The sequence below is a fragment of the Neofelis nebulosa genome, chromosome 2 (assembly GCF_028018385.1).
Source record: "Neofelis nebulosa isolate mNeoNeb1 chromosome 2, mNeoNeb1.pri, whole genome shotgun sequence".
Classification (NCBI taxonomy): Eukaryota; Metazoa; Chordata; class Mammalia; order Carnivora; family Felidae; genus Neofelis; species Neofelis nebulosa.
Genome location: NC_080783.1, coordinates 151,356,358 through 151,379,879, shown reverse-complemented (window position 1 = coordinate 151,379,879; position 23,522 = coordinate 151,356,358). Strand labels below are relative to the sequence as shown.

Here is a 23,522-nt window from a genome sequence, read left to right as displayed (position 1 = left end):
CTGATATAATTGAGAACATCTTATACATCCTGGTTTGAACATTTTCTCCCTGCCATTTTGAGTTGTTCTAGTGGTATATGAAGGAGGCTAGAATAACCAGCTTGAAAGAAATTAAATCTAGTTATATACATCTTTGGCATTAATCTGATGTTTACTAGTGATATCTCATGCTGGGCAGTTATGCTTTGCTTCTAGGGGCTTTTCTTTTTTAAACAAAAGAAAGCTATTTTCATTTTCTGTGTGCTGCATGTTCCAGTGTATGTGTTTACACCATCGGTTCTTCCACCTCTAGAGATTAGCATAACTCCCTTTGCTGTTGGATTGTTGTTTTGAGCAATATGTTTTGGAAAGGTTGGTTTTCATCATGAGTGGTAAGTATGCTCTCGGAGCCACTGCAGCTATATTTTTTTAGAAATATTTAACTATACGAGGGAAAAATATTTTCTAAAGGGGCAATTGTAAAGCCAGAGCTACAGTGAATTACATTTTCTATTGATGCTTTTGCATTTTGGCATTATAGTAATTTGTTTTTAAAATCCATTGAGAACTGTGAACAAGTAAAACCACTATTAATAGTCGATACCAATAATCATTTTCTAATTTTCTTTATGGTTTGATTTATTGTATTCATTAAATACTGTTGTTACTAATTGTGTTATAAATTAGTGAGTAAAAGACCCACCATGATAAGGGAGGAATTTCTTTTTATTATCTGATCCTGAAGATAATTGAACTTTCCATTTATTGGCTTTGTCATTCTAATGTTAAGTCTTGTTAGCTTCTTTTTTATTACATTAAAAAAAACCCTAGTCTTGAATAAGATGCTGCCAGAATTTTGTTGGTTTACTGGTTGCTTTTAACTACAGTTCTTTGAGAAATAGAGATTTAATGATGAAATAAATATGTGCATTTTGGTTTTAGAGGCTTTATTAAAATTTTTCAGAGATACTTTTTTGGGGGAAATAATTTGTTAGAATAAGTACTTTCATGATCATTAGTTTCCTTTTATGTTTTTATAATGTGACTTATTTTTTTGAAACATTTCCAAAAATGCTTTTTGAGAAAATATCTTACAGTATATACTGCAGTTTATCATAGGGTGAGAGCTGTTCACTTTAAGCCAAACCTGCAGCTAAAAATAGATATCCTGTTGTTAGAGTGAGAAATATTTGCTTACAGCATAATTCATTAGCATCTTTTTGCTTAACTAAAGAGGATATTTATAAGTTAACCCTTGAATTGAAGACATTTTTAGGAAAACTGTTATATTATTTTTCTTATAACGTAACAGTCTATAATTTACACTTAAAAGACTTGGAATTGGAATCCAGAACCTGAGAGAGTTGGATTTTTGCTATATAAGGATAGAATTCAAAACAGATGTACCTTTTCTTCCATAAATGAAGATCACCTCATTACTGCCAGTAAATATTCTTTTCTCCTGTTTCCATATAACAGAAGCCTCTTCCACACTGTTAAGTATTTGTTTGTGAAATGATGTTAGACATTAACGGACGTTTTTATATGCAAGACATTAAGAATTGTTATTGTTATTTTCCTGTTAGTAGACAGATCCTTCTGAATTAGTGTTTTAAATTTGGGCTAATATTTACAAAATTAACATGTTAACATTTCTTAGGATTTCTATGGGTATCAAAATTGAATATGCCTGGTTTTCATACTTTAAATATTAGATTTCTTTGACTCTGGCCAATGCATGTTTTCTCTTTGAAAGTTTGGTATAAAACAGAATTTTTAGGTAGCCACTGTGGTGTTCTAGAGGTTTTACAGTTGGATGTATTGGTTGTAGCTGAAGAAGATTGTTGCTGCTTCTCTATTGCTTTATTTCTCTTTGAAGAATCTATGGATTATTCAGGTAGTATTTGATACACTTGGCCATATTGGCTTATCTAACACAAGAATCATAGTAATCACAATTAGACATTCTGACTTTTCAGTATTGTCCAATTTCAACTAATTTTACTCCTGTCATAAGTGGTTACAAGCCTTAGCCATCAAAAGGTGGAAAATTACAAATGAAGTGTGATTTTATTTGTAAAAATAAGCAAATGTTAGACTGTTTCATCTGAGTTTATAGCCATACATATGGTATTTATGTGCACGTGGTATTTTTCTAGTTAAAAAGCTACTCTTTTTCTCCTTCCTGCCTATTAAGTGTTAGGTTTCTCAGAGAATCTATCTTTGGACCTCTCTTAATGCTATATTCTCTCTGAATGATCTCATCCATGCCCACATCTTCAGATGTTACCTGAACATTCAGTTCAAAAGTGAATTTTCTCTTTCTATCCCAAATCTATTCCTTTTTCATTGATCCTGATTTCTGTTGATAATCCCAGACCCACACAGGAATTTAAAACAGAAACCTCGTAGTCATTCCTAACTTGTTTTTAACCCACCCCAGGCATGCACTCAGCCATTAACTTCTATTGATTCTACATCAGAAATGTCTCGGAAATTACTCAATTTTCTCTAGTCTCACTAACACTGGGAATGCCTAAGATTAGGTATTCTGTATATTCTCAGCCCTATTGCAGTAACTGCTTCACTCGTTTCTCAGCTTTCAGTTTTATATCCCTCCAGACCACTTAATGTGCTGCCATTTTTTAAATGCCAGTATGCCCATTTCATAACCCAACATGAAAACTTGCAGTTATTCCTTATTGTATCTAATATCAAGGTTAAACTCCTTAAAGTAAGGCATGTAAGATCAGTTACCTACCATTCTGGCTTTATCTGCATCTCTCTCATAAAGTTCTGATCTAGCTATACTACATATTATTCCTTGCTGCCTTTTCATATGTATGTATTTTATCATACAAATTATGAAAACCAGCTATGCTTTTCAAATGCCTTCATCATTGACTCTGTAGAGTTAGGTGATTCCCCTATACTCCCAAAACAATTTTTGTATTATACTGAAATTATATCCTGGCATGTCAGTTTCCAGTCTCCAAACTTTGAACTCCTTCAGTAGAGGGTAGTGGTGCTGAGTTCATCTATGTGTTTCCCGTAGTTTACCCCTATGCACCAAACATAGTAATGAATTCATAGATTCTTGTAGAATAAATGAATGACTAAAAACTACCCATATTTGAGTACTTTTCTTACGTTATCAATGAAAAATACCAGGCATGTATTTTAATTTTTGGTTCATATGCTTATCAGAATATAACTAGCACCCTTATCCCAAAATTCCAGATGAGAACTCTTATTGGCCTAGCTCCAGTGGAGAGCAAATCTCTGAAGAAGCTTACCCTACTATGAATGACAGGAAAGTTACAGAACTGATCACAAACATTTACTTAACTCCCCTTTCTGGGTCTATATTTTCTAGATTAAAAATATAAGGACACAAAACTGGAAAATCAGTGTATCAGTTTTGATTTTAAGAAAGTGTACTTGCCCAGAAATGTGCACTATCAGATTAAAGATCAGACACCAAAGTCTAAGCGACAGTTTTACTTTGAGGAGCTTGCCTTCATGGAAAATAAGTAGATAGTAGTTTCACTCTCACTAACTCGGAGGGATGGATGAAGCTTACAAGAAAGAGACTTGTGGAGAGGAGTAGAAGATCCAACACTTGTGATTACTTTCATTTTAAAACTGTCTGGACATCCAAGAATTTGTTAGACTATTCCAAGTTGAAAACGTGGCTATTCTACTTCCAGATATAACAGGGCTCTTCCCTGACTTGGTAGGTATCACCACCGGCCAGATACCCTGTAGTCCTAGCTCCACTCCCATTTCTGAAAGTCCCTGTATTATTTAACTGATAATATGAATATGTACCAATTAAAATATCTGAGAAGTTGATTCTAACACTCTCAAAATAGGAGGTGAGAAAAACTACCTTGTTTGGGTGTATTTGTAAAGTTTAAAAAAAAAATTTTTTTTTTAACGTTTATTTATTTTTGAGACAGAGAGAGACAGAGCATGAACAGGGGAGGGGCTGAGAGAGAGGGAGACACAGAATCTGAAACAGGCTCCAGGCTCTGAGCTGTCAGCCAAGAGCCCAACGCGGGGCTTGAACTCACGGACCGTGAGATCATGACCTGAGCCGAAGTCGGAAGCTTAACCGACCAAGCCACCCAGGTGCCCCAAAGTTTTAAAAGGTTTCTCATTGTTTAAAAATGGATAAACAAGAAAAGCAACAATATGGAGCCTATGAAAGATTATGCATCACTTAAGGATAAATCACAGACTTCAGGAGGAAAAGAGTGAACTTATATTTTGAAAATATTTGTGGGAAGGGTTTAAAAATAAGAAACTATAGGTAGTCTGTGTTCAATTCTTAAAAATTCCAAGTGAACATGAATCTGTGTTTACTTGAATGATAAAAGAAAGAGAGAGAGACTAGGATGAAAAGAACTGGCTGAGAGGCAGGAACAGAAAAGGAATACTAATGATATGATAAGGGATGGTTATAAGAAGATGAACCTGGTATTTGCAGAACATAAAGCTGCCTTAGAAGCATTAAAAAGCAAAATAATCACTGCAGGAAAGTAAATTAATGATATGAAGAACTAGCTTGATAAATCCTACTAGAATGTCAGGGGAACGGACAAGATAAAAGTTATGAAGTAAAAAGTATGTCAGATAAAAGTAGGAAACTCTACATTGAACGAATAGCATTCGTTCAGAACAGATGATGACTAATAAAACAGGAGCAATAATAAAAAATATGATTCAGGAAAACTCCTTAGTTGGAAAAAAAACTCTGAATCTATAGACTCAAAGAGCTCATTGTATTTTGACAAAGATTAACACAAACACCAACACCTCAATATATCCCTTTTTTTAAAAAAGCTTATTTCTTTATTTTAAGAGAGAGAGAGCACAAGAGGGAGAGGGGGGCGCAGAGAGAGAGAGGAAACAGAGGATCCCAAGCAGGCTCCACGCTGCCAGCACAGAGCCCAATGTGGAGCTTGAATTCACAAACCGTGAGATCATAACCTGAGCTGAAACCAAGAGTCTGACGCTCAACCGACTGAGCCACCCAGGTGCCCCAATACCTGAATACATCCTGATAGGAGTTTTGAATTTCTAAGGTAAAAAGCTCTACAAACATCTAGCTATCTTTGCATCTTACAACTTAACACAAAACTTGTCTTATAAAGAAAAAAAATCCAAACAGATCAGATCATTTGAAAAGCTTTCTAGAGCAAAGATTAATGAAGACACAAGAGTATCTAGAAATGCTGAATAAAATGTATCAAGCATCCCTTGAAATGAATATCTGAATTTACAAGAATATAATAGAAACCCTCAGTGTACAGAAAGTGAAGTGGTAAATGAAAATCTTAGGTGTAAGGGGAAGCATACTTTGACTACCCTGAGGAGATTTTCATTCCTTGGCTAGCCAAAGGGCTTTCATTTTAAATGGCCTCGCCGAGACAGAAGACAATTTATTAGATCCATGCATCTTAGGATTTCTTAGACCCCTATGTAAAGCCAGGATCCTCAAAGGATTGTAACCTCAGTGAAAGCATAGTTGAGAAAATAAAACCTCTCCACTGACACAGGGCAAAAATAAGGAAGCTTGTATTTCTTGGCCTAGATTCCTGGGGACTTGGGAGGAATGTGTGTATGTGTGTGGGATGCCTCTCCTGAGAGTTTGTAATCAACTGCTTCTCCAGTAAATTTCACATTTTAATCTGTATTAATTATGTGGTTTAAGAATCACCAATAAAATAAAATAAAATTATTGTGACAGTCCCAGGCTAGTAACATCCACGGGATGCCAGGCAGAAGCTAATACAAAACATATTCCCAAGTCAAACCCTGCAGGTTTATCATAGATAAAGCCCAACTGAACTTTAAATTCACAATCCAGGGATGCCTGGGTGGCTCAGTCGGTTAAGTGTCCGACTTCGGCTTAGGTCATGATCTCAAGGCTCATGAGTTCAAGCCCCTCATCGGGCTCTGTGCTGACAGCTCAGAGCCTGGAGCCTGCTTTGGATTCTGTCTCTGTCTCTTTCTGTCCCTCTCCAGCTCATGCTCTCTCTCTTTCTTTCAAAAATAAATGAACGTTAAAAAAATTAAACATAAATTCACAATCCAAAATCAAAATAGATACACACACATCTACTATAAACAATATTCACCAAATACAACAGGATTAGACCTTTCCAAGAATGTCAAGAGGTAGAATTGTCACAGACTACCATTTAAAATTAATAATCACACAAAAACATATATAAGAGAAAAAAGACCAGGCATCTCTAACAGAACCTCAAAACATATAAAACAAAATTGACCATTTAGAAGGAGAAATTGTAAATATGTAAGATTTATGGATATTTATAAAGAGTGTTATGCTAGTATAACTCATATAATCACCTAGTAATGGGGGAATACACAGAAATGTATAGAACACTCAACTAAACATATTCAAGATATTTTAAAGAATTGACATATAGGCCATAGTCTCTGCCCACAAAGCAATTAAGTTTAATCAGTAAAAAAGACTAATTGAACAGATTAACAAACACACAAATATTATATTTAGGGATTACAAAAAGTCAAATAACTCACAGGTCAAGAATAAACTCATGAAGTTAAAATTCAGCTATCAATGAGAATTTGTGGGGTACAGCTAAAGTGGATTTAGAGACAAATTTTTAAATGCTTATGTTAGGAAAGGAGAAGGACATTAATGATGTAAGTACTCAAGTAAATAAGTAGAGAGAGCAAGGCAAGGTTAATCAAAGGAAGAAAAAGACTAAGGAAGACATGAGCAAAAACCAGTAGAATAGAAAATAAAAATCCATCAGAACCGTAGGTTAGTTCGTGGAAAAGACTTTTGAAAGAACTGATGAGAACTGTACCTATTTAAGATTTAATCATAATTAAAATCTTTTTTCAAAACTTAACAAAATTAGGACTGGGCAGTTTTCCAGTCAAGTTCTAGGAAATATTCAAAGAATGAAAATTTCAATCTGGTACAAAATCTTTCAAAGAACTGAAAAAGAGGAGATACTCTTAAATTTATTTATTGAGTCAAGTAGAGCTTTACAAGTAAAGTATGGGAAAAGAAAATTAATTAGAAACATTGTCTCTGAGGTTAGGAACAGGAAACGGATGCTCATTGTCTGTTTCTGTACAATATTGAACTCTTAGTCATAACCTGCACAGTAAGTAAGGCAATAAAAAAATGGATGGAACAAAATTGTCATTATTCACAGATGATAGGTCTGCTTAGAGAATTCAAGAGAATCTACCAATGTTATTTTAGAATTAATAAGAGAGTTTGCCAGATACAGTAAGATCAATATATAAACATCAGTTATACATCAGTAATAAATAAATGGTAATTTTTAATACTTTTTGCTTTAATAAATTTTGCTTTTACAATAGCAACCCAAACTCTAAAGAACCTAGGACTAAATCTAATAAAACATAATAAGACTTTTAAGGAAAAAAATTATAAAATTTTACTGAGAGACATTTACCTAATCTTTAACAAGAAGATATGAATTCAGGGGCCCCTGGGTGGCTCAGTCGGTTAAACATCCGACGCTTGATTTCAGCTCAGGTCATGATCTCATGGTTCATGAGTTCAAGCTCCACATTGGGCTCTGTGCTGACATCGCAGAGCCTGCTTGGGATCCTCTCACTCTCTTTCTCTCTCTCTCTGTCTTCCTCTCTCTATGCCCCTCCCCTGCTGGTTCTCTCTCTCTCTCTCTCTCTCTCTCTCTCTCTCTCTCTGTCTCAAAAATAAATAAACATAAAAAGATATGATTTCATATCCATTATATTAGTGACACATTTTGTTGAGGGTATGGGTCATCAAAGATATGGTGGCAAAATAAACTTGCACAACATATATTGAGCCACTTACTGTATTACTGTGTGGTAAAGTTGAAAATGTACACACCCTATCAACTAGGGATCCACTCCCAGCTCTATATTGTCTGATAGCAAGACAGAATATTTTAATTCAGAACTGAATGGAAAATCCTTAGCATATGACTGTGATAGATATAATATTACTCTAAGAAAAAGTCTCTGAACAATTAGGGAAGTAAAGCACATTTCTTGAAAGAGCATTTTAAAGATTACTTGGGTTGTTTATGGCTAGAAATTTAGCTTAAGTTTTTATTACCTCATCCTGTCAGCATCCAGCTTCTCTAATCAAACATGACTTGGGTGGCCAAGAAAATCCACAGCATCCCTAAATAGAGAGCAAGTTGGGAGAGAAAGCATGTACATAACATGAGCTGTGAATTAGTACACTATGTGGATTCATGGTATATCCATCTCTCTATGTACATATTAGTTAAATAAATTAATGTTTCTGTAATTTGATCATTTAAATATATGTCTCACAAAAAATTATTTTGTAACAGGTTAGTGAAAGTTAGTCAATTATACTGTTCACTTGTAACCAAGACTTGACAAAGAATTAACCAATAAAAAAAGTATAAGAAAAAGAAAGAGGAATAAAATAGATAATGCAATAGGAAATATAGTTTTTATCGCCTGTTAAATTTCCAAACACCCATTCATCTGTGATTTTGTGCAAGATCAAATGATATCTTAGAAAACAAAAGTAGGCCTAGTCCCATCCACTGAAATGTACAAATGCAATTGCAGTAAAGTTATTTTTTACACTCACTATAAATTCTAAGATTATAGTGAACTTGCTCTGAGTGAACTTGCTTGAATATGGCGAAGCAAATAAAGCATCCCTTGAGCAAAGTGAACACACTGCTCTACACATTAAAGGGATAGAATATGATACTTTTTAACAGATTTCTAGAATAGGGTTTGGCTGGTTAAAAAAAAAAAAAAAAATATATATATATATATATATATATATATATCCAAAGAATGTGTTGTAAGCCTTAGATAAAAACACTTTTGAATATGGATGCCCAAGTATTTTTCATTCTATTTCTATGTGTAAATATACTAATGAGCATATGGGTAGACACTTCTTGTGGGTATGTTATTTGATGTGTTATTTAATCTGTTTAACTTATTTATTCCTTTTGACCAAGCACGCAAATCATCAGAAGCATCTGGTAGGAAACCATTTTTTACAGAATAATTCTGTTGCTTTGTTGCTATAAATTGCATTTTTATTAGGTATTTTGTGGCAACTAGAATGTTTTATATTTAGTTTACTGAATATATTTGTAGTGCAGTGTATGTGTGTGGGGTTATTCTTAAAAAGAACCATTGTAGAGCTCTAAACAGGGGTGTGTTTGAAATAGGGGCGCCAGAACACAGACACTTAACTAGATTTACACTTTCCAGAGGTTTTGGAAGGGATTGTACTGTTCTGTTATTTGCTGATAGAACTTGGTGTTTTCATAGGTAATTAACCTCCATTTCCATCATGTTCTGTGCTTTCTGATATATACCAAATAACTCTTAGACTAATGCTTTGATTAAGGTAAAGGAGGAAGATGAAAATAATTTAATTGCAGAGATCAGGAGGCCCATGAATTATAATCTAAAAAGTAAAAAGTTTTAAACTATTATTTCAAAAAAGGTATTAAGAAACTCACCACTCTTTATAGTACCTGATACGTTCTCCTTCCCTCGTAGGAGATTTTAGAGGAATAGCCCCCTCCCTTATTCCCTACATAGATAGCCATCAAAGTTTAAGCCCCAGGCCTCAAATCCCCACCATCACTGCTCTTTACTCCATCTGGCTCCCCTCTTCCTTAGCAAATGATCTTGCTTCTTGTTTTCCAGAACAAATAGGGTCTAGCAATTGTGACTCACTCTGTTTACCCCCTTTCCTTCAGACACATTGAAAAGCATCACCCTGGCAAACAGTTACCCTCATGTTTGGGCACCTGCTTACCTACACACTTCACCGCTCACTGCTACAGGGCACTTATACCCTATGCTGCAGCTGTGCAAGTCAGTTGCCAATGCTGGGATAAACCATGATACTTCCTCCATACCTTATTATTATTATTATTATTATTATTAACATTTATTTATTATTGAAAGACAGAGAGAGACAGAGCATGAATATGGGAGGGGCAGAGAGAGGAAGAGACACAGAATCCGAAGCAGGCCCCAGGCTCTGAGCTGCCAGCACAGAGCCCCACGTGCGGCTCAGACTCACAAACTGAGAGACATCATGACCCAAGCCAAAGTCGGACGCCCAACCGACTGAGCACCCTTACTTCCTCCATACCTTTTTACACAAGATCATCCCAGCCTAGAATCCCTTCTTCCTCAACTTTATCTGGTAGAGGAACTCTGTCCTTAAGACTTAACATAATGCTGTGTCCTCTATGCCTTATTTTTACCTACCAATTTCCTCTTTTGAGCTCTTATAGTACCTTATGATTCCCTTAGTTGTAGTTTTTGTCATATTGCATTCTAATGTTTCATCTCTCTCCCCGTTAGCTTTTCACCTCTTTAACAATGTAAATATATGTGTTCTTTGTAGTGTTCCCAAAGTCTCACTGAATTTCTGGCACCACAAAACAGTGCTCAATAAATGTTGTTAAAAAGATTGTTAAAACTGGCACCAAGGAAGTAAATGCCTGAAAGACACTAATGTCTTTCAAAAGGGAGTTAACAAAGTTTTGAAATTAATGTTGTTTTTCCTACAGTAGAGTTTCAAATACATAACACAAGTCCAGTGATGGTATTGCAATAGTTACAGGCTGTGTATTTCAATACATACACCACTTCACATTGTTAGCACTATTGCTCTGAGAGTTAAAAGTTTTTGTTAGTTGTTTTAAGAATTAGAATGGTATTGATTTTGACACTAAACAACAAGTACTGATTTTATTTCTTTAGCATTTAATTGTAAGATGTCCTATTTGAATATGTGCTGTCAAAATATTGAGTTTCTGTATTAATGTTCTATTTCTATACATAATATTCTGAGACAATGTATATAGGTGACTTCGTGCTAATATGTTGTTTTCATGAGCGTTAATCATTGTTTAATTAATTTTTTTTTTTTGAATACAAGCTTGCTCCTCTTCAGAAGTATCTGGTAGGCAACTACTTTTTAATAAAACAAATGTTACCCTTCCAACTTTTTCTTTGGTTGTTTGCAAGTTGTTATGCTCCTCATAAGTTATATTTGTATAAAGTATACAGAGTTAATACAATATTTTAGTTGATGGACGAAATGGTTTAGCTTTATATTGAGTTTGGTCTATAGAAATGATTTATATTGCACTTTTTATGTGATATTTTAGAAACAACAAATATAGTACTGGAAAGTAGTGGGAGTTGTGCAGGGTAGCAGAAGAAAGATTAATACACACCACTTAAATTAGATAACCCAGATTAATGAATGTTTTTTTTAAATAAAATATACTGTTGTAAATTTTGAACAAAATAGCTACTATTTGAATATTTACCCCAGAGAGTTCATATTGTTTTGTTCTATTTTCTGTTTGTTTCTCTTTTCTTTTTTCTGACATACATTAAATAAAAGTTTAATAAAGCTGTGTTTTTATTGTAAAAGACGTGTTAGAGAGGGAGGTGACACTTCTCTCATTACGATAAACTAGAGAAATAAACATCTGGAGTAATTGTAATCTATAATAGTAATAGATTTCTAAACTCTTCTTGCAAAACATGAATGATAACCTCTTTTAAGCATTGGAAAATGGCATACTATAACTAACAACATGCTCTTGTTATATAATAAGCAGTAATGTAGTATAGTTAACACAGAAACCAAAAGTGCCTAATAAATACATTTTCTAAATCTAATTAATGAAACATTCTTATTCATTGTAAAATTATCTGCATATTATGGAATAAAGATAAGCCATACTTGACTTTTTAATGAATTTTCCTAATGTTTAAAATGAACTTTGTAATCTAATTTTTAAATTATGTCCTGTGTATAAATATATTCAAAAACATTTTGAGGGTGATAAGAATTACATTTTTTGTACACTTGTGGAAACACATAAAAATTGTCACTTTGTTTCTTCTTTCTTTATCTCATGAGTGTGGGTAAACATTCCTATTTGTAGGAATAGATTCCTGTGGTATGCTCATTTCTGCAGAATACAATGCAATCTCTAAATGATACAAATTGAAAAGAATATAAATTTATTTGGAAAATATATATATAATTGAAATATATACTCCTAGGAAGAAACTGATTTAATTTTTGGTGTGCCCTTTTCATTTTTTGTAGTACTTTATTGACTGTTACAGAACACAATATACTTGCAGAAAAATTCTTCATTGAGATCTTTTCCTAAGGAGAGTTATTAATCACTGTAAGGTGCTTAGCTACCCATAATCGTGGAGCTAAGAAATACTAGGACCAATATTATAATTCAGATGTGCCAAGCTCCAAATCTTAGGGCTGTTTCAGGCTATCACAATGGTTTAGACTGTTAAATGTAGATATTGTGTACATATTAGAGCACAATAAGAAAACCAAAATATTTAGAACTTCCAGTTCTAAAGTCTGGAAGTCTGGATTGAATGTGCTGAGTGTTTGAATGTGGCTGTCTCTCCCACCACTTATTTTGTTAATTAGCTGCCAACACCTTATGTCAGTGGGTATAAATTTTTTAAACAACCAGAGAAAAACATTTAGAAAGTGAAATTCACCACTGTCTAAAAATAATAAAAACCAAAGCAAATACATGTGGTTCTAGATTGCCTATTGTTTTTAGAGTTATTCATAACCCAGCATATTGTGAAATATTTTATTTCTGGTGTTAGTATTTATAAGATGTATATTTTGGTTAACTTATATTTTTACAGAGTTAACTATGTCCATCTTTGCATCTGAGTAGTGCACATATAAACTAGAGATTTTCTGTGTGTATATATACTTACGTGATTAAAAAATGTTTCGAAAAAAGTTTGCTTCATGGAAGTATTTAATGACATTATAATTAATGCTTATCCTTACTCTAAAAGGGAATCTCCTTATTTGTTGAAATAATTCACAAAATTTAATAACTTTGATTCATACCTATTCTGATAATTTTCATGTAAGACCTTTTTGAGAACTGTTACTTCCTTTCTGTAACGTTACTTATCAGTGAACTTGGAACATTGATGAGTACAGAGAACATTTCAAAGAATTTCCTGAATATCCTATTAGCAAATGAAATTAAGTAGTGCCTGAAATTTTTTGTCTAGCTCATTCACCAAGTAGGGAAAAGGAAGTTTTCTTGCAGTACATGCACCATCTTTGGCCAATAACGCCAGTCCTTCCATTGACCAGTTACTTTTTTCTTAACTCCAGATCCACTTAGCAGGAAGTGACAGGAGAGGCTGAAATAGGATGTCGAGAATTTTTTTTTTTCTTTCCCTGATTCTCTTGCTTGTCTCCAAATTATCTATACTCATGCAGGCATCTGGAGAGTTTATACTGCAACTTGATGTGCAAGTTCTAAAAATAGAAGATAACCAAAAACACTTTTCAAAGGAAATCAGATGTATATTTTGGGAATCACAAATTGTTGTTTCTTAAAAGCCACATTTGCATTTATCAGGAAATTATGTTTTTAATTTATCATAGCTGTCATCTCTAAAGCAATGCCATTGCAAATATGTCTGCTCCGTGCAAAAGAATACATACATTAAATAAACACAATCTTACTTATAAAACCACTCTTCTTCAGTTGTAACTAGTACATTAACTTTTAGAAGTAGGATGGCCTGAACCATCCTAAACTCAAAATGTAAGACTTATCCACCCCCAAATCCACCCCCGGAAAGAATGAGATCATATCTGCATAATGAGGTACAATTATTTGATTCATTGTTTTGGTGGAGGAGATTTTCATACAATGGGGGAGAGTCTAATTTTAAAAATTATTTTTCTCAAATTTTCTAAAATAGGTATTTTGAGAGTATTTTGCAGCAAAATACAGTGACAGTTTATATAAAGTAGTAAAATAATGTCTTCAGAAATGAACACTTTAGTGTCACTTAAAAACTAACGTCTGCTCTTGGTGCTTGTCATCACCATTTTGAAATCTCAAAACCTTTAGAATGCCAACACCCTTTTTGGTTAGTAACAGTGTTTTGGCAAAGTTCTTTTACAAAAGTGAAGGAGGAAATAATAACATATATCTTAAAATGCCTCACTTTAATACCACTACATCATTAGAGACCTCATTAAAGAATTTATGAGCCTCTCACTTCCAATGTTTGGTCTTTTCTTCTTCTTATCATCATCATCATCACTCTTAGTATTTCTGAAATAAATGCCAGGGTGCCACTCTAAGTTCATTTTGCCTAGCCTTTTACTATTTCAACACCATTTAAATTCTATTGTCTTCTTCATTTTTAGATTTAGATATCCGAGGAATACTCAGAACTTCCAAACAAAAAGAAATACTAAAATAAATACCTCTTGAATCACCAGGTTTTGCTCTCAGACCTAACTGTAAGAACAAGAATACATTTTGTTAATGCCATCTGATCTCTGGAATCCTTTTCCTATTTGTTTTTAAATGCCTGAAGTCATTTTGTAAACAGAAGTCATTATGAAAACTTAGTGGAAAGAAAATGAAAAAGAGGAAAGCTTTTAAATGATTCGTCTTTTAACAAATCTAAAACTTGAAACCACAGCTTGATAATGTGGCTGTTATTGATCACTAGATAAACATCTGGTTTTGAACGCTTTAGTGTACATTTTAGATTAGGCATTCAGGCATGTAGTTTTGTTCTAAATTTAGAATGAGATTTTTTTAAGCCGTTTGAGTGCTTTGTTTTTGGTGTTTTGTTCTGTTCTTGTCTTTGGTGGCCATCCTTTATATGTAGCCTATGTTCTTCCCTTTTCTCTCTGCCTTCAGCAGAGAAAACACAAATCCAATAACATAAATCTTTATAAACCTGAAAACAGCCCTTCATCAAAGTCAGTTATTTTTGAAACTCCACAAATCAATGAGTTCACTTCATCAGATAGCTTCAACTTGTTACTTTTCACGGCTTTGTTAATATCACTGATGGCTTACTAGCAATCAGTATTTTGATCTACATTGATTTATAACTTTTTTATGTTACTTTCAGGTATGTTTTCAGGAACAGTATTTTTATTATTAGATTTGAAATTATCAGAGTGATCTCCATATAAAATAGTATTAGAGATTCTCAGAAATTTAAGAAAATATTTGCTTCTTATTTACAGAAACTAAATAGCTCTCTAGTTTATCATGGTTATGAATACATATTTCATGGCAACAAAAGTTGACATAAGTCTGTATTTTTAAAGTATATTTACATGTAATATAAATATTCTTACAAGACAAACTTTGTTTGTTTTTTTAATCTATTTTCAGTGAAAGAGTTTCTAGCCAAAGCCAAAGAAGACTTTCTTAAAAAATGGGAAAATCCTACTCCGGTAAGGAATATTTAAAATTTTCTACGATTTAAAAGTCCTATGTAAAATCATGATTCTTGCCCAAGTAATTTACTAGTTTAGAAACTTTAAAGTAGCATTAAACTTTCAAGTTGCATTTTAAAAAGTGAGCTTAACATGGGAGTTTTGCCATAATATTATCATAACATTATGTTTTGATTTGCTAACTAATAATTTTATATATACCTAAATTGGAGGAGGAACTAATTTCCATTATAATATCTAATTACAAATTTTGATACTAATTACAAGCTGCTACAAACTCTTGATATTTGTTAATATTATAGCAATTTTGATTTGTGCCTTTGATAGCATATTTGTTATCTTTATTAATTACCACAAACGGATACTATTGTGCAGTTTCAAATCCTTAATCACAAATACTTGGCTATTGGCAACATACCAAATACACAGAGATCCTTTTTCATAAACATTGGATGAGGTAAATTCTACATAAATACTTTTAGATTGTAGCTGAGATCTAAAAACTGTGTATAAAAAGAGCCATTTATATTTGCCAAAAAATCTTTTTGAAGTTATAAATAATTAATGAACTTTAATAACAGATTAAATTTCGAACACCTATTTTCCTACCACAAAAATCTTTATTTCAGATGTCTTTCTCACTAAAAAACATTTAATTCTGAATATTATGTTTTAGGAAGATACCATCATTAAGAGTAAGAGCATGATCTGTAATTTAAAACATAGTCACTCTAGTGATCACAAAAAGTTAGGCATTATCTAACATGGGACATTTAAGAGAGGTGAGGAAAATGGCACATTTGTATGAAAAGCATTAATAACTAGCAAAATGGGATGTTCTGTTTTTTGTCTATTACTTAAGTCAGTTTCCATTACTTAGTTGGGGACTATATTAAACGTTTCAATCTGTTTTGCTAAAACCAAAAAATGAAGCATTAATCCATAAAATTGAATAATTCAACCAGAATTACAAGGTTTTTTTTTTCTTTCTACACTGATAGAGAATCTCATAGCAATTTAAAATCATTAGCATTTTGAAATTAAAATTTAATGGAAACAAGTTTTATAAGTAAAAACTTAGAGCTGCTTGCTCTCTCTGTAATGATTCAGCAAGAAGCTCTGCTATGTCTCCAAAGGCAAGCTTTGATTTGCAATAGAGATTAAATCCAGCTATAGTGAACTGCAGTAACTATCCAGATTCCTTGCTTATATAAGAATCATATTGCATCACATTTTTCTCAAGCTAAACACTGTACAGACTGTGTACAGTGCACACATATTTTTTTCCAGGATTTTCATGGAGATCTTTATAATGAAAACCTATTAAACAAATGGGTCAGCAATTACTACTTGTGGCTATTTAGCACATAATTTCTTCCTAGTAATTTTCATTTTGTTGTGGCAGCAACAAATTCAATAGATTGATGCCTCCAATTCTTTTCTTCTATGCTATAGTCAAAGCCAAACAAAGATGTTTGCTCATAACAAAGCATCTATTGAAGGAGAAAAAGAGACTGATTATTGTTCTGGGACTCTGACTTTTGGTTATCTTGTGGGAATAAGGAACTCTTCTTTCCTTATTATTATATTTTAGGTAATACTGGGTTATTATAACATCAGAGAGAGAGAGAGAGCCATTAGGATCTTTCATGCTATTATTATCTAGTCCTATAAGCTTGTACAAAGATATAAATGAAGTAAAGTAGTGCTTTCTTCAGAGGTAACTCCAGAGAAAGGACTCTGATCCCTCAGTTTATCTGTTCATTAGAATTATTTGTGAGTACACTGAGACCGTTTGGCATCTATGATTGCCTTTGTCAGTATACTTCTGGTCAGTTTGTAATTATTAAAATACGGAACTAATACTAAGAGTCTAATACTAGGAATTCATATTGGAATTCATTATCATCTTTAGTACTAATTTCAGCTTACGCTCTTATTTCCTCCCCGATATTATGTAATGCTTTATTTTACAATATAACCTCTTTTCAAATATTAAGATTCTTTTTTTATTCAAAGGGAAAAATAGAACCAATAACCTGGGATCTCAGTAGTCTCTTTGTATTGTTTTTAAATGGATAGTTTTAAATTAAATTATCTCTTCTGATTATATATAACTAAATCTGTGATAGTCACCATAGTCTTATGAGAATTTCTAATTCTAAAGTTTCTTTTATTTTTCATGTATTTGTAGAATAATGCCGGGCTGGAGGATTTTGAAAGGAAAAAAACCCTTGGAACAGGTTCATTTGGAAGAGTCATGTTGGTGAAACATAAAGTCACTGAACAGTATTATGCCATGAAGATCTTAGATAAGCAGAAGGTTAGTGCATTTGTTATTATTTACCTGACAGGTAAACTTCAGTTTTATCAGCTAGATTATTAAACAGATGCAATATACCAACTTTCCATTGATATCTTCAGATAATTTTATTGTTGCAGTTAATTTTCATTATTATTTCTTGTCTGTAAGATACATAGTTAATAATTAAGTATATGGGGATACATTATTATTTCAATAATTACATATATAATAGGTATGTGTATGTTTACTAACAAAATCTTGAATTCAACATGTAAAGAACAGGTATCTCTACTACCTTTTGCCTTATGGAAAATGCAGGGATCAGGTGTGCTTGACCTTTAGAGTGAGGAAACAGAAATTTAGTGATTTTATTTTGTGACTTATTTTAATCAACAGTAGAAGCACTTTAGTATGATTGAGTTTGTTTAATTTAAACTGTCAGTTAAAGCAGAGAAAAAGTTGGAATCCTAATACTATAAAAAATATCAAATGATTGGGGCACCTGGGTGGCTCAGTCAGTTGAGCATCCGACTTTGGCTCAGGTCATGATCTTGCGGTCTGTGAGTTCGAGCCCCGCATCAGGCTCTGTGCTGACAGCTCAGAGCCTAGACCCTGCCTTAGATTCTGTGTCTCCCTCTCTCTCTGCCCCTCCCCCTCTCGTACTCTGTCTCTCTCTCTCTCTCTGTCAAAAATAAATAAGCATTAAAAAAATAAATCAAATGATGATGTTGTACACCTGAAACTAATATGTTAGATGTCAATTAAATCATTTTGAAAAATCAATTTTTAAGTATTTATCACATATTGATGTGTCTAATGAATCAGGAGGTCTGAAGATAGTTATGCTTTAAATATTAAGCTTTTATTTCCCTGATAATCACTTAGGATGAAGGGAACATAAAAGATGAGTGGCAAATCTTAATAGATTATCTTATAGATATTATGTTCCCAAGAATAACACTTTGGCTTACTGGGATGTAGGAAAATGTGGAGGAAATAGTACTGAGCTAGTAGTCAGGGTTCTAGGTAGTGGCTAGACTGATGCTGTCTAATAAAAGTATAATGTGAGCCACATAAAGGATTTTAATTTTTTAGTAGCCACATTTAAAAAGTAAAAAGAAGTAGTTGAAATTGATTTTAATAGATTTTATTTAACTCAGTGTATCCAAAATATTATTATTGTACATGTAATTAATATAAACACTGAAATATTTTACTCTCTTCATACCAAGTCTTCAAAAGCTGATGTATATTTTATACTTACAGTACATCTCCATTCAGATAAGCCATATTTCAAGTGTTAAATTTCTCGCGGCTACCATGTTGGACAGCACAGCATTAGACTGGTCTGAAGTTCCAGTCCAAACTCTGATTTAAAACAAAAAACAAATCTAGCCTCTAACATGAAAAGGAGTAATGACTTAAGTCTTTCTAAAATTAAATACACATGTACATGTTTACAAATACATTTAATTGTGCATCTTTGTCTACTGCCCTGTATCATGTAACTTTGGTAACCATGCTTCCTGAAAAAATAGTTTAATCACTTCCTATTAATTCTTTAACTTACAACAATTTAGCTGTTTCCTTGTTTTATCTCCTACCTTTTGCTACTCCACTGAAACGGCTTTACTGAGGGTCACCAATCCAGTGGCCTAATCAACAAGACCAGGGGGCTCTTTTTGCTCATCTTATATGACGTGTTTTGTTTGTTTGTTTTTTAATTTACATCCAAGTTAGTTCATATATAGTGCAACAATGATTTCAGGAGTAGATTCCTTAATGCCCCTTACCCATTTAGCCCATCCCCCCTCCCGCAACCTCTCTAGCAACCCTCTGATTGTTCTCCATATGTAAGAGTCTCTTTTGTTTTTGTCCCCCTCCCTGTTTTTATATTATTTTTGCTTCCCTTCCCTTATGTTCATCTGTTCTGTGTCTTAAAGTCTTCATATGAGTGAAGTCATATAAAATTTGTCTTTCACTGACTAATTTCACTTAGCATAATACCCTCTAGTTCCATCCACATAGTTGCAAATGGCAAGATTTCATTCTTTTTGATTGCCGAGTAATACTCCATTATACACACACACACACACACACACACACACACACACGCGCGCGCGCGCGCGCGCCACATCATCTTTATCCATTCATCTATCGATCCACCAATGGACATTTGGGCTCTTTCCATACTTTGGCTGTTATTGATAGTGCTGCTATAAACATCAGGGTGCATGTGTTCCGATGAAACAGCACACCTGTATCCTTTGTATAAATACCTAGTAGTGCAATTGCTAGGCTGTAGGGTAGTTCTATTTTTAATTTTTTGACGAACCTCCATACTGTTTTCCAGAGTGGCTGCACCAGTTTGCATTCCAACCAGCAGTGCAAAATAGATCCTCTTTCTCCACACCATTGCCAACTTCTGTTGTTGCCTCAGTTGTTCATGTTAGCCATTCTGACAGGTGTGGGGTGGTATCTCATTGTGGTTTTGATTTGTATTTCCTGATGATGACTGATATTGAGCATTTTTTCATGTGTCGGTTGGCCATCTGGATGTCTTCTTTGGAGAAGTGTCTATTCACATCTTTTGCCCATTTCTTCACCGGATTATTTGTTTTTTGTGTGTTGAGTTTGACAAGTTCTTTATAGATTTTGGATACTAACCCTTTATCTGATATGTCATTTGCAAATATCTTCTCTGATTCTGTCAGTTGCCTTTTAGTTTTGCTGATTGTTTCCTTCGCCGTGCAGGATCTTTTTATTTTAATGAGGTCCCAATAGTTGATTTTTGCTTTTGTTTCCCTTGCCACCAGAGACATGTTGAATAAGAAGTTGCTGCCACGGTCAAAGGGGTTTTTGCCTGCTTTCTCCACGAGGATTTTGATGGCTTCCTTTCTTACATTTAGGTCTTTCATCCATTTTGAGTTTTATTTTTGTGTATCATGTAAGAAAGTAGTCCAGGTTCATTTTTCTGCATGTCGCTGTCCAGTTTTCCCAGCACAGGACTTGTTTTAGAACCCTTGTCCCTTGCCTTCTGTAACCCCTTGTTCTTTAAATTATGCTCCTGCCTTTTTGGGCTCTTCTTTAATGTGCCTTTTCCTATTATTTTATCCTTCTGTCTACTCTTTAAAGATTGTTACACTCGATCTCTGGACTATCCCCTCTTCTTATTTTCATGTTCTGCACCCTCCCTCTGAACTCTTATCCAAGCTTCGACTCATCCTTGAACTCTCCACCCCTAATTTGTACAATCTGAGCATGGAGCTCTTAGAAACCAGCTAGTTCATGTTCTGTTTTCTAGATGAGGTCATTGGGCCTCAGAGCAGGTGATTTGTACACTCATGTTGGCAGCATAACAACAAAATGCTTCAAATTTTTTATTTGAATCAAATATTTTTTATTAAACCTGTCATTAAAATGTTAGTGTCTGGATAGCCCCTAATATTTTGTTATCTTTCTTAAGGAATTAATAGAATATGCTTTAGTCATAATGTATGACAAGGATTACATAATGTGCCATTTTTATGTTTAAAGTATTTAGGGAATAAGTTTTTAATAACTTTTTTTTTTTTTTTTGGCAAGATGGTGACTTGTTAAGTAAATTACTGAGAAAGTTACCTCATGGGTAAATCATAGCAGAAGAATAGCTGCCACTCTAAGTTATTTCTGCTATGGCAGTGTTCTAGATTTATTCATAATTAAGACAAAGATTTTATACTCTGAATGTTTCCAAGTTTATTTATTTGAATTTGACAAAGATGAGTAATAAAATAATACTCTATAGTCACTTTTTCTGTTAATGATGTCACAAACCTTTCAGTTTTGGCTGTTCCTATCTTAAGGGTTGAGGGGAAGGAAATCAGTGCAGGAATTAAGGAAAATCATATTTCTTCATTCTATACATTGTGTCAAGCATTTCTAGGTACTTTATATTTACTGTATCAATGAATCTCCACAGCTTGTGTGATATTAATCTCCCTTTTAAGCCAGTGACCCTTCTATTTAAGTAAGTTTTCCAAAATCAAACAGGCTAGTAAGATAAACCAAGAATTTGATTAGGGTTGTCTGATCTTTGTGCCTATACTCCTTATTTATTTTTCCTTTAAAATGTATTTGTTATCCCTAAAGTACCACTACCTAGTTTGGTCCCTCATTAACATTACCTGGGCTTTCACAATAACATCTTAATTTCCTCAACCCCAGGCTTTTCACCTTCTATTAATTCACCTTCCTCACTGCCAGAAAAGTTTTCCTACCATATCATATAACTTTTTAAAAAAATGTTAATGTTTATTTATTTTCAGGGAGAGAGAGAGTGTGAGCCAGGGGAGGGGCAAAGAGAGAGGGAGACACAGAATCCAAGGCAGGCTCCAGGCTCCGAGCTGTCAGGGCTCAGAGCCTGATGTGGGGCTCGAACCCACGAACCGCGAGATCATGACTTGAGCTGAAGTTGGATGCCTAACCGACTGAGCCACCCAGGTGCCCCACCGTATCATATAATTTTATTTACTCAATCAAAAATCTTCCTAATATTTATTAAATAAAAATAGAACCCTGCAGTCTACTTCCAGCCCTTCATAACTTTCTTCCATATTCTACCATAGTCTTATTTCACACTCTTCCCCTATATGTCGTCTATTCACTACTTCTCTCATTGAAACTTGACCCTCAGAAGTATACAGTGCCATGCTGGGTGGGATAGGGGAGCATGTGATGACAGATACCCCATCTTCCTTATTAATAACTCCTCAAGTGTTTGGTGAAAAAAATAAATCAGCTGATAAGTAATCATTTATAAATGCTTTTAAATATACATATTTAAGCCAACAAATATTAAGAAGTAAATATAAATTGTATATGTATTTTGAAAGTAGAACATGGACTAAACCCCCAGGGTTACTTATTAACTTTTCTCTGCCATTTAGTGATATTTCACTACCAAATCTTGAGAAGCACTGTCCTAAGCTATTGTCAAATGAAACTAGCACTCACACTTACCTTTGTGTATTTACCCCTTCGGGTAATGGTTCTGGATATTAATCCCGTGCTGTTTCCTCTGTCTTTTCCTAACCTTTGTCATCTATTCATCTATAAGGCCCTGCTGAACTCCTACCCTTTTTAATAGGCTATAATAACAATTGGCATCTTTTGAGCTTTCACTTTGTGCCAGGCACCATGTTAATCACTTCACATGCATTCACAGAGCCACTTTTAAAGTAGGTATTATTATCCGTGTTTTATAGATGAATAGTCTGGAACTTAAAAAGATGATGTACTAGGCCTAACATAAACATTTTCTTGTCTAAATACAACCCATAACTCTCATTTGGCAATTATTCACCTATTAATATTCACATATTCATACACCATACTTGCAAATAGATTTTATGCAGCATTAAGGCAGACATTTTCTTGTCTTTGTCTTGATTGCATTATTAGGCTTCATATGTAGTAATACACACACTTAAAAGTAAATTAGATTTTAATTAGTTAATTTTTAAATTAACTTAAAAATTAACTAAGCACTTATACTTTGCCACTTCATATATCATGGATTCATTTCTATTTTTAATTGTTATGCCCTACATACACATGGTTGGCTTAGGGCTATAATGCAGAAAGCCTCTCTACTGCAATTTTTATTGCTTATTTCAAAGGAAGTGCATTGTCAATACCTAACTAAAAATCTGCTAGATCATAATATACAAAAGTAAACAAGGTGGTACATCTAGACAATGGATGTACCTTCTGCTATTCAACGCTCAAAAGAAATGAGCTATCAAGCCATGAAAAGACATGAAGAACTTTAAATGCATATTATTAAGTGAAGAAGCCAATCTGAAAAGGCTGTATACTGTATGATTCCAA

The 23,522-nt window shown here is 33.7% G+C and overlaps 1 protein-coding gene across 9 annotated transcripts in view; it reads left to right on the top strand.

Annotated features, from left to right (window-relative positions):
- PRKACB (protein kinase cAMP-activated catalytic subunit beta) overlaps nt 1-23,522 on the top strand; it is a 126,289-nt gene that overhangs the window by 73,128 nt on the left and 29,639 nt on the right. For 3 of the 9 annotated variants that reach the window (XM_058716812.1, XM_058716808.1, XM_058716815.1), the window contains exons 2-3: nt 15,282-15,343; nt 17,541-17,669. In XM_058716812.1, the coding sequence (XP_058572795.1) occupies nt 15,282-15,343; nt 17,541-17,669 (191 nt within the window). Of the gene's footprint in view, nt 1-50; nt 372-9,023; nt 9,048-10,975; nt 11,000-15,281; nt 15,344-17,540; nt 17,670-23,522 lie in introns of those variants that run through there. The other 6 variants (XM_058716809.1, XM_058716810.1, XM_058716811.1 and 3 more) reach the window with 5 other exon arrangements.